General features: G+C 29.7%; 1 protein-coding gene across 1 annotated transcript; it reads right to left on the minus strand.

The window, feature by feature from the left end:
• Positions 1-1,526: 1,526 nt before the first annotated feature.
• Positions 1,527-2,258, minus strand: LOC105108070 (flowering-promoting factor 1-like protein 3). The gene has a single exon (XM_011002226.1). It carries the CDS (start codon positions 2,154-2,156, stop codon positions 1,818-1,820), a length of 339 nt encoding a protein of 112 aa, XP_011000528.1. The 5' UTR covers positions 2,157-2,258; the 3' UTR covers positions 1,527-1,817.
• Between the last annotated feature and the right edge of the window lie 10,207 nt (positions 2,259-12,465).

A 12,465-nucleotide genomic window follows, 5' to 3' on the forward strand; every position in this document is an offset into this window, starting at 1 on the left:
TCATTCAGAAGCGCACTGCAGCCCATTCAAACAAGGAATGGGCGCCTGGTAGACTCGTGACTGGCATGAAAACAAGTAGCAACTCAAGTATTCTTTGACCTTTCTATACATGGCGGGTATCAATTTCTTCGCATTTAGAAACGTGCTGATAAGAGCCTTATCCACACGGATTTGTTGTGCTAGCTCTACTAGCTACTAGCTAGCATATCTCGAGCTCGCTCATTGACAGGACATGTGAGGTTCTAGCTAGTAAATTAGGGTTCAGCCATTCAGAGATCTTTCCAAGGCTTAAGACCACACTCTGTAATTTGGAGTCATTCTCCTGCATGGTATGCCAGGACCCAAAAACTTTGGATTCATGCTTTCTTGCTATCTGCTTATTCCTTTGGGAATATTTACGTGCACAAACGAGTGGGGAGAAAAGGTGGTTTATATATCTTGTGACTTTAGATTATCTAATTAGACAAACTTTAATCTTGGATTTATATCCAATGCATAATCCATGTGCTTACTAAGAGTGCTCCACACATCATCTCTCCTAAGCTTTTCAAGCAAAAAAAGAAAAAAAGAAGAAATCACATTGAAGACTATAACCAATTCACGTGTACTTAAGCATGATCAAAAGAAAATTTTAGTAGAACTTAAAAGGAGTAAAAGAGAAGGGAAGGGAGGGAAAGGACGTACAATACTTCCATTGTTTGATTTTACAAGTTAGAGAATGAATTTTTCCTTTTTTTACAAGTTATGCTTTTTGCAAAGTCCATGGCTGCCAGTTGGGAATATATATATGGTGCTCGTGGCATCTTATGCTTCATAGGATGAGAGTTTGCAAATTGTTCTCCAGCTGGCCCCTACTCTCAAGCCGATCGAACCTAATGTTTGTCTCATTCATGGCAATATTTATGATTCTTAACCTAGAGATGTAATCAAATTCGAAAAGGATATGCACGAGTTTCCTCTGTTATTTTGTCTCTCAATAAGATTCGAGAGTAATAAAAGTAAATTAAGATATTTCTCAGGTGAAATAGAGTTAATTTGTCCAAATTCTATGGACCCTCTTCAGCGAGTCCTTACAAGTTTCGTTAAATATAGAGAAATGTGAATTCTCTTTAGTACTCCACCGAGACTTCCATGCAAATTGGATGTGTTGATGGTCCTCGCCACTTGCTCACAAAAGCTAGAGACGGCGGTGTTGCACTTGCAAGGTGATTTAAACATTGCTTGGCCTCTAATTAATACTGCCATCCTAGCTACCAAAAGGCCTTCAAATGGAGAAAAAAAGGGGCAAAAACCGCAGCCTCAATATTTGACATTTCATTCCTAAAAGATAGTACGTATGTAGTAACCTCAAGCCTGCGATTTCGCTCCTCAGCGAACTTGTTCACGATAGTATGTATTGGCCTTCAATATGTCATCAAGAAAAATGACAAGTCACCCGACAGATCTTATAGATCGGAGGGGGTTTGTTTAGCGTCCTTGTAATAACCTTGGTGGAAAAAATAGATAGATAAAGAAGAAAAACAAAGTAATTATTAAAAGAAACCCCACTTTTCATTCCCAAAAGAAACTGAAGAAATTAATTTACATGACGACGTTGACACACGACCAAATTGCAAGCCCTTGACTGCATTAGCACACACGACTATGTAAGAATAAAAAACCCAAATCACGAAATTAGAGAAGAAACTATTAAAGAGACTGTATGATACAACAAACCAAAACGATGAGAAAGAAGCCGAAAAAAGAAGAAAAAACGACTAAAATGCACACCAACATGAAAGAAAGGACTATATATGAGGACGTGCGTAATCAACGTACTACATATCCCTTACTTCAAACATATTACGGTTTTTGACGACAATATCATACATATGCATGGACCTGAGCTTGTTAAAATCCTTAGGGAGAGAGATGAGATGAACAGTTGATCTTTTGTGGAATTGAAGGAGATCCGGATCATCATAGTACCTCTCCCACCCAAGAGAATATAGCTTGCGTTCAAGAACGGCATAAGAAGTTATAACCTCATTACTAGGGGAGTGAACTAGCACTTTTCGCCGCATACTTGACCCTTGCCGGCTTCCATCTAGTGATTCAGCTCCTGGGTTCTCCACCAGCCGAACCACCCCGTTCTTGAAAACCCAGACACCAGACATTTTCAACCAAGGCTAAGAATTAATAGATGTATAAAGCCAATGTTTTGCAAGTTGAAGATGGAGTTGGTCACGGATGGCAGGGTATTTATAGAGGTAAGTTCGTGGGGATAGATGGATATAATATGGGGGTGTTTGGATGCAGGTGTAGCTAAGGTGGGACCAAATTGAGGTAAGGGTCTTAAGATACATAGATTTTGGGACACAAGTAGCATCAATTTATGTGGACATTTTATCGGATAGAGAAAATCCTTAGCATTTTCTTTTTCCCAGTCTTTCATTAATCATCCTCTCACTACGGAATCTTTGTTTTGTTTATTACAGGAAGGAAAAAGAAAAGAAAGATTGCTGGTGCATGTATTCTCGAGAAGCCTGGTAGAAAAAGACTTGTACACTACAGATAAGGATTCTCAACATTAGTATATGGGGCGGGCGGTATATTTAAAGAAGAAAAAAGATGTATAATATTGTGTTAATTTCAACATTGAAAGTAATGTTAATCTTAAGATAAGGTTCATTGCGTTAATCATATTGTAATCATGCACTTAATGACAATTAATGTTTTAATCTGCAGTTTGTCATAGAGAGAGACGAAGATGCTATACATGGATGGTAAAAATCACTTCTTCTTATCATCACGAACCATCCAAGAATAAACTTTACAGTGCCCCAGAGATTGAGAATTACGATTTGATTTTACTGGAGATTTCGTTTGAGGATACCGTTCTTTATATATAGACACACACAGACACACAAGGAGAACAGGGATTGCTTTTGCAAGCATGCAAGCATGATTCGAAGTGACTTAATGAAATCCAAATCCAATCATGAGTCATTATTTATTCTCTGAATATTAATTATGTAATTCAAGGCACAATGGACGATGCTACTTAGAGAAGGAGATCTTCTATATTCGGAGGGGAAAAGATTAAGACAACAAATAAAGGAGTTGAATGGTCGTGGAATAATTGAAATGTTGATGACAAGTAGAGAGGATGGCGATGCTCATGTGAAGGAAAAGAATAATGTCGTTTTCCATCGCTCGGGAATGGTTTTGTGGTGGGGAAACGTGAGGGGGCCCAATACTGATTCTCATTTCTCATTAATTTCAGGCTGGTTGGAAATTCATGGGAGTTAGTTTTCCTTTTGCTATTTAAAAAGGAAATGTGCCTAACTGTTGACCATTTACTCCAACTTTTTACCCTTTTTTCTTCCTTCATCTTCATATATATATATATATATATAGTACTAGATATGTTTCTTGCACGCTTCGCTGGGGTAAGAAAAGTGTTTTTTGACCAAAAAAAAAAAGAGCTAGGCTAAAAAAAATCCAAATCTTGAGCCATTAATTTAAGTCGCAATTTAAATAATATGATCAAATGAAAAATCATAAAGTAAAACTTCAAAAAAGAAAAAAAAATCATTTTATTAAAAAAAAATAAAAAAACTCAAATGAATCTTTTAAACCAAGTCTAATATTAAAAATAAGCTCAAATAAAAAAACCAAGTAAACCCTGCGGAACCTTCTAAATATGATTTAATATCTAAAATATGCAACTTGTGAATCCTGGACCTGAATTCAATAAAAAAATAACTTTCAACAAAATTAATTTTGAAAGATGAAATCACATAAAAAATATTAATAAAAAAATAGCAACAACAAAAATAAGAATACAATTTGACAGAAAAACCTAAGGAGGTTGAAATTTGAAAAAAAAAAAATTCAAAATGATCCAAAATAAAATAAATTGTAATTAAAAGGATGAGGATCAAATTTGAAAAATTACAAAATTATAGGGAGTTAAATTTAAAAATATTTGTAATTTGATAGATTGTTTATAGATTAAAAAATGATATAGAGTTAAATAAAAAAAAAATGGTTGATAGCTAACATAAAAAAATAAAAAAGCAAAACAAAGAGAGGATAAAAAAGAGAGAAAACATTATTTTAGAAAAAAAAAACCCAAGTAAACCCGATGAACCTTTTAAACTTTGTCTAATTTCTAAAAGTCACAACCCATAAAGTCTTCCACCTGAATTCAATTAATAAGCCTAATTCTAAACCAATTCAATCAACAAATAATGATTATAGAATTAAATAGAAAAAACCTAAGGAGGATGATTTTTTTTTTAAAAGTTGCCAAATAAAATAAATAATAATTAAAAGAATAAGAATTAAATTTTAAAAGGAAAAAAAATAATTATAAGGGGTGAAATGGAAAAATATTTGTAAAAAAATAAGCAAATCTAGATAAATATTCTAAACTTGGTCAATTTTAAAATCTCGCAACCCGTTAAACCTTATATTTAGGTCTAATCAAGAAGTTTATTATGAGCCAATTTTACAATATAAATTTTAAGAACTTGTCAAAAAAAAAAACAACCAAAAGAATAGAAATTAAATTTGATAAAAAAAAAGGACGATGAAATCATAAAATAAAATCATTTATGATTTAAAATAAAAACATGTCAATGCAAAAACAATTGACAAAAAAAAATGGATTAAATTTGATAGAAAAAAAACAAATGAGGGTGAAATCATAAAACAAAATTAATTGAAAAAAAATGATTCCAAACAAAAAAATAGCAATAAAAAATGGGGTCCAAATTTAGTAAATTATTGAAGATAAGAAAATTATAATAAAAAAAATGACCAAATATGAAGAACTAACAAATTAAAGGGTTATTCTTGAATTTTTTAAGGGACTAGTGTGAAATTCTTGGTGGAGGGGAGGGGGGGGGGGGGGGGAGAGAAGTAAAGGAAATAGTTGTTGATGTCAAATTGCTGGGAATCTTCACACACGCGTTGTCTCATCTGGTCTGAGGCACCGAAACCTTTCAAACCCCACCCTTGAATTCGGCATTTGATAGCCGAACAACCCCTCACATGCTACCCAAACATCGCAGGGGTCGCCCACACTCTAGTGCTTGCTGCACACACACCAACAAGTTTTTTCAATTATATTTAATAAATGTAATTTACATCAATGCTCCTCAGCATCATTGAAAATTAAAAAAAAACTCTTGGTTAAGAGTTCAATTGTTTTTATCTTAAGGATATAAAAGTAATTATAGTATTATAAAAAAATTGAAAAAAAAAATGTCCTAGAGTTGTATGTATTAGATAATTTTACTCTAGGGTTAAATTAATAATTTTACTATATAAAATAAAATACAATTACCAATCTAATTCCATACAATTTAAAAAAGACAATTATGTTAAGGTAAAAAGATAATCTTATCCTCAAAGCTTAGTACTTTATCTTTTTTAAGAAAAAAGACATATTAAAACTATTATAATGAACAATAATTTGTGTTTTGATATATAATAACTTCCTTATAGGATTTAGTTTTATTTTTCTAATATAGAATATAATACAACATTATAGGAGCATCAATTAGTATTCCCACACAAGTCTATAATATTACTGCCTATATCTAACACTAAAATCTAATGTAAATCATGTCCATAATTAACCTCTTTAGAAGGATACAATATTATTAATTAACCAAATAACTATTATACCTTAACTAAAAAAATTAGCATTTCACTGTAGATTTTTATAGTAAAATACTAATTTTACCCTTTGATGGATAAACTAATAAGGCTTGGGTTTGGGTTTAGGGATAGGAAAGTATTTTTCAAAGGACACTAAATCACCATGGACTCATAAAGTGAAATATTAATTTTACTTTTTAGTGGGCAAACTAACAAGGCTTGAGTTTAGAGACAAGAAAGTCTTTTCCATAAAACACATTGGTTATTACTAGAAAAAAAAATGGGTTACACGTTATTTTTACATTTTCTTTACATTGTGTGATTACTTAATTGCCTAAAAAGACAAAAAAATAAAATAAAATGGATCAATAGGCTTTTTAGTCTTTGACTTAATTTTTAAACAAGTTATTGTATTGCACTTGAAAATAAAAATAAAAATATCTTTGACTTAAAGGTTCTTTTGTCACTTAGATATAGTGATTTAGTAGTTATTAATTGTTATTATGGGCAGTAGGTAAAGAAATTAAAAAATTCCACTACCAGAAATTCGCTTAAAACTAACAGAATTACCGATACAATAATTTTGGTTAGAATTACTAACGGACATTATTTCTTCTAATAGAATAATTTGATCAGTACATACTAACAGAATTATAGATGAAATATTCAGAATAAAAAAAAGTGATATGCTGACGTGGAAATTTTTACGAGCGATTTTACCAAGAGATTCAAACCCGAATTTCTATACAATGATGTGAATGATTCACCATCAGAATTACCGATGGAGTCACCAATAGAATGAGTCCATCGGTGATTCCATTGGCAAAAGTGAATATATCACAACTCTGTCAACCCTTTTCTCTCCTATTTCTCATTCTTTTTTCCATCCCAACTCTCCCCTCCCAAATTGTAAACAATTAGCCCTCCAAAAAAATCTCTCTTTTCTCAACACAAGTCATATTTCTTTAAGTTTTGTGGTCATAACATCCGTGTTCTGATTTGTTATGGATTTTATCAATTTTTGTAAGTAAATCTATCTTTTTTTTTAATTTTAGCATTTAAATGTCAATTTTATTGTTTTTTTTAGTATATGTACATGTTTTATTGTTATTTCTCAAATAAAGTTTTATTATATGAATGTATAATTTTGTACTTTTTATGATTTGTTTTAAATTTTGTAAAATTATATTTTTTTTTGTAAATTGTTGAAACTTTGTTGAATTACCGAAGTACATGTGTTGTGGTGAAATAATTAATAGCTTGTTTAACGGGTCCGTTTTAATTTTTATTAATGCTATTGCGGAGTTGTAATTTCTATAAATTTATATGTATAAATTTGTATGGACTTCGATAATTGATAGTGAATATTTAATATTTATGAGAAATTGTAATTAGTTTGTTGGATAATCTTGAGGCAAACCAATATTTTTTCAAATTTATTTACCTAACATAGTTAATTAATACATGTTGTCATCATAATTTTATAGAGGTTTGATAGAAGTCATGGATAATTGTTCATGGATGTATTGGGATTTACTCCAAGGATTACGAATGATAGATTATTGTAACAGGGTTCAAGGTTTTATTAATTTTGTAACATCTATTTTCAGAAATTTTACTAAAGGCAATATTAGGTGCCATGCGTGAAGTGTCAAAATAAAAAGTACTTGCATCCAAATATTGTAATGATGTATCTTGTACACAAAGGGTTTATGAAGAATTACCTGTATTGATATGCACATGGAGAAGTCTTTGTTCGTAACAAGAGCATGAGAGAAAGGGTGGTTGGGTCAACTTCTAATGTTCAGGATGAGAATAAAGACACAAGTGTGTGAGATGAAGTCTTTCAAGTTAGTGAGTTGGTTGAATCATATCAAGACCTGTATTAATAGTCTTATTGATGTTGATGAAGAAGAGTTGAATGTTGTTTTGAGCTTTAGTAGACAAGCAAATGTTGATGAAGATGATGATGATATCCATACTAAAGATTGTGATGAGGGTGATGACTATTCAATTAACGACGTAGAAGAAATTTTTTTTGACTAACTATCAGAATGAAGCAATGTGTAAAACATTTTTTTTTCATGTAATATATATTATGAATGATATTTTGTAACATGAAATATTTATTTTATAAGTTTCTATTATTTAAAGCATTGTTGTTATTGTTTTGTGCGATGAATAGGTTGTAATTTAAGTGTTTGTAGGAAGGTAAATAGGCAATACAAACATAATTTTTCATTCACAGTGTACTATCACCAATATCCATACCAACAGACTACTGTCAATCGGCATTTCACATAGAGTTAAAAAATATTTACTGTAAATGCCACAATCACTGATGACTTTGTAGATGGACTACCGTCCGTCGACATTTGTCGACAGTTCATAATTACCTATAAAATCACCGATATAAGGTGTGAATTCCAAAAGGAAGGGTATTAAATGCATCTTTGACAGCGTGTAATTACCAATGGATTGTGAACAATATGGAAGGTAATTAAAAATTCTGGTTTGAAATTCAAAATTTATTAATGGATTTTCAAAACATTATCGGTGTATAATTAAAAATAATATTTTTTAAATTGGTCGTTGGCAATTCCATCGATAAAATTATGCTATAAATCCCAACGACCATCCCTTCAGTTTATTTTTTAATCTCCTTCATTTCAAAGCTTTGCCTTTTCCACCCCCCTCTCATTTCCTTCAAATCTTTTATTTTTTTAGCTTGTAATCTCTACTTGAATCTTGAGCAAATTAAAAATTATGTATTTCCTCTACTTCATTTTACTTCAAGATTTTTTTTTTGTTTTAACTATTGTTATTTTTGTTATGTTTTTTTTTTTGTTTTGATGTATTTTTATAATGTAGATAAAGTCTTGAAGATAACATATTATTAAGGTGAACATTTTTCATTCCCAAAGTCTATAGTTTTATTTATTTTTTAATTTATTCAATATATTTTATTATTTATATTTCCATAATAATTGAATACTTTGTTGAATTTACCTTGTAATTAGTAATTAAATATATAGGAATAACTTTAATTATTTTCTCTCAATTTTACTTTATTATTGCATGATATGTGTTTGATTATTTCCATTAATTTTAATTGTTAGTCTATAGTTTTTTTTTTAATTTATTCAATATATTTTATTATTTGTATTACCATAATAATTAAATACTTTGTCGAATTTTAATTGTTATTGTTAATTTACCCTGTAATTAGTAATTGAATATATAGGAATAAATTTAATTATTCTCTCAATTTTACTCTATAATTGCATGATATGTGTTTAATTATTTTCATTAATTTTAATTGTTATTTGTATAGATGTTAGGTTATATACAAGATTTTTTAATGTGGTCAATTGATTGTGACTACTGTCAATATTTACAGGTTTAAAAACTTTGGGTAATATCTAGTATAGGGCAGGTGTTGCCGAATGTTTTTGAACAATTGAATTTAATTATATAATTATTCATATAAAATTATATAGATGTGTAGAATGAAATCAATAGCTCGTCGCTTATATAGGGTCACAACTAGTTCTTTTAAATCGAGGATGACGTGCCTTTATGTTCCAATCAAGAAGAGGCACCTGTGGCATTTATTGGTACTGCCTCTTCCAGTGCTGTTTCACAGCATAGAGACGGGGTGGCTTCACAACGAATTAATTCACCTGTAAGTACGAGGCATAGTGAAAGGTGACATGACCAAAAGATTGATGTCTTCTCCTAAGTGTAGGAGTGTCGAAGTAATAAATAATCCGACAAGACTAGGATCAAACCACAAGGAGATTAACTATATAAATTATCAACAACAACAACAACAATAAGAAGAAGAAGTTAAAGAGGACTTTGAGATGTAAGATTAATGTGAGGATTAAACAATGATAAAAATAAATGTCAAAGTTAGAGGATCTACTAATGGTATTTCAAATAAGTATAGTATATACTCTTTTTATTACTCTACTGGAAACCACACGCAAATGAGGTTCCAATCGGATGATTTGTCGTTAATATCTCATTATAAATTGTTAACATGATTATATTAATTATTTTATTTAAGTAACACCAAACTTTTAAATATTGTTAGTAATTTATGTTGCTAATTTATGTTAACAACAAATCAAGTTCTTTTCATAGCACATGTGTAGGTTATATCATATGGTTGGGCTATGAAAATACCAACCATTTATTTTACTAAGTGTTATACAACTCAAATTTAGATTAACCATTTAACAAATAAGGTATTAAGAATTAATAAGATAAAAATAATATATGTTAATAGCAAGTTGGTTATGATATAAGCATTGAAGTCCATATTGAGTTAATATTATACTTATTCTTGCACTGATTAGTATTTAAAAGTATATTTTTATTAAGGTTTATATCATCATTTTGCACTTGAAGTATCAATAATTCCTTAACTAAAGCATATTTTATAATATCATGTTTAATATTATAAGATATCTTTAATTATGGTAAATTTTTATTTTAAATGCAAGCCTATCATATAAATGAAATGATTAATTGATGAATTTAACTATTGAAATTGAGAAGACAAAGAGAGGGTAAAGTTTAGAAAAGAGATGATGGTGTTGAGTTTTGCTTTTAAAAAAATGGAGGTCCCATCGAGATTATATTATACTTATTGAGTTTATATTATACTTATTCTTACACCATTAGTGTAACCTTTTCACCTTTACATAATAGACTTAGCTAAATATAATGAAAAAGAGAAATATAAATAAACAAGATAAGAACATAAATAAGATATAAGTTAACTAAGTAAAGGAAATGAAATGAAAAGCATAAATAAGAGATTAATGCAAGCAAGACTTGAACATTATAAAAATATAAAGAGAAAGAGTAAGAACATGATCTTGATTTGAAAACCAAGAAGCCTAAATGCATGGCAAATGCCTCCTTTTATAGGCTAAAATTTGGAACTATTGATCTGTTGGCTAATTGTTGAGTGGGTGACTATATCTTGACTTGGTGACAATCCTTATCTTCTTGTTTGATCAAAACGTCATTGTTAATATAAGAATTTGAATAGACTTAATGTTTTAGGAAATTATCTCAGTTTTTTTTTATTTTAAAAAATGAGGTCATTTGGACTTTTAGAACTTGGGATATGGGTTGAACACTAAACAATATTTAGGCTACATAATAGATTTAGACTTCTTTTTTTATGCTAAGATTTGTACTTCCAAATGGCAGAATTGAGTTTGGACAATTCATGAATATTTTAGGCTTATGTCTTGGGTTTCTAGCTATATATACCAAACTAAAATCCAAATCTACAACTCCAGATATGACCTAATGACTAAACAGTGTTCCAGTTTGGATTGAACCAACATCTCTTTTTTATGCTTAACCCTTTCTTTGTCTTCTCAATGTCACTAGTTAAATGACACGATCAAAAGATTGATAAATTATAAATAACAATAATACAACAACAACAATTACAATAATAATAATAATATAATAATAATAATAAAAAAAGAGGACTTTGAGATGTAAGATTAATATGATGATTAAATAATGATAAAAACAAATGTTAAGGTTAGAAGATCCACTAATGGTATTTTAAACAAGTATAATATAAACTCTTATTGCTTAATTAAAAACCACAAAGGAGGTTCCAATTAAGTTATAAATTGTTCACATGATGACATTAGTTTTTTTATTCGAATAATGCTAATATTTGTAAATGTTGTCAGGTATTTAAGATTGTAACTTATGTTAACAACAAATCAAGTTCCTTTTATAGCTCAAGCACAAGTGTTGTTTGTACCATACAGTTTGAGCTATGAAACTGCCAAGTATTTGTTATACCAATAGTTATCCAACATAAATCTAGACTAACCATTTAACAAGCAAAGTATTAAAAGTGAACAAGATAACAAATATAAAACATATTAGTATCAAATATTAAAATCCATATTGAGTTTACATTATACTTATTCTTACACCATTAGTGAAACCTTTTCACCTTGACATAATAAACTTAACTTAATGATTGCGCATCAAAAGTATCATTAAGTCTTTTATTTTACATATGTATTTATTTGTTTTATTTAGGTTTTTATAATAATTGATGTGCTTTTTAGTAATGAAGATTTTTTTAATGTTTTGCTAAGTTTTTGGAGCTTAAACGGATTATGTCAGAACATTTAATGTCAGAATTAGGAACAAAGAATTGAAGAGAAATTTAGTTGAAGTTTAAAGAAAATCTTGGTTCAAATAAGTGCTCCAAATTTTTCCCAAAAAATCAATTCTATTCCAATCCTATAAAAAATTATCATATGATTTATTTCAAGTCCAAAATTGTCTTATATTATGTGCAAACTTCAACCATCAAATACTCAAGGTTTCAATGTCAATCTTAGCCCAAATAATAGGTATATTTTTATCCTTATATGACACTTAAATTTAGCCACAAATCAGCCTTCAAATTAACCTAAGCACAATCTATGATCTTACATGTCCACACAACAAATAACAATTGATTTATTTTGGGTAATCCATTGATTCGAGAAGGCAAGCACATGGATGAAATCTAGAGGGGACATTGTTATATTATTTTAGGTCAAAAAGAAGAAAGATACAGTTCATAAATGAGGAAGATAAACATGCACCAAAGTGGTTGCAAAGCTGACTTAATTTGATTTTTCAGAACACCTTTCAGTGTTTTGCCCATAACTTTAGACTCAGGTGTCCAAATGATCTGTTCTTTATGATCTAGAAAGGTGACAGAAGTTTCTATATATATATATATATATATATATATCTAATATATAT

The sequence above is a fragment of the Populus euphratica genome, unplaced genomic scaffold (assembly GCF_000495115.2).
Source record: "Populus euphratica unplaced genomic scaffold, PopEup_1.0 scaffold263.1, whole genome shotgun sequence".
Classification (NCBI taxonomy): domain Eukaryota; kingdom Viridiplantae; phylum Streptophyta; class Magnoliopsida; order Malpighiales; family Salicaceae; genus Populus; species Populus euphratica.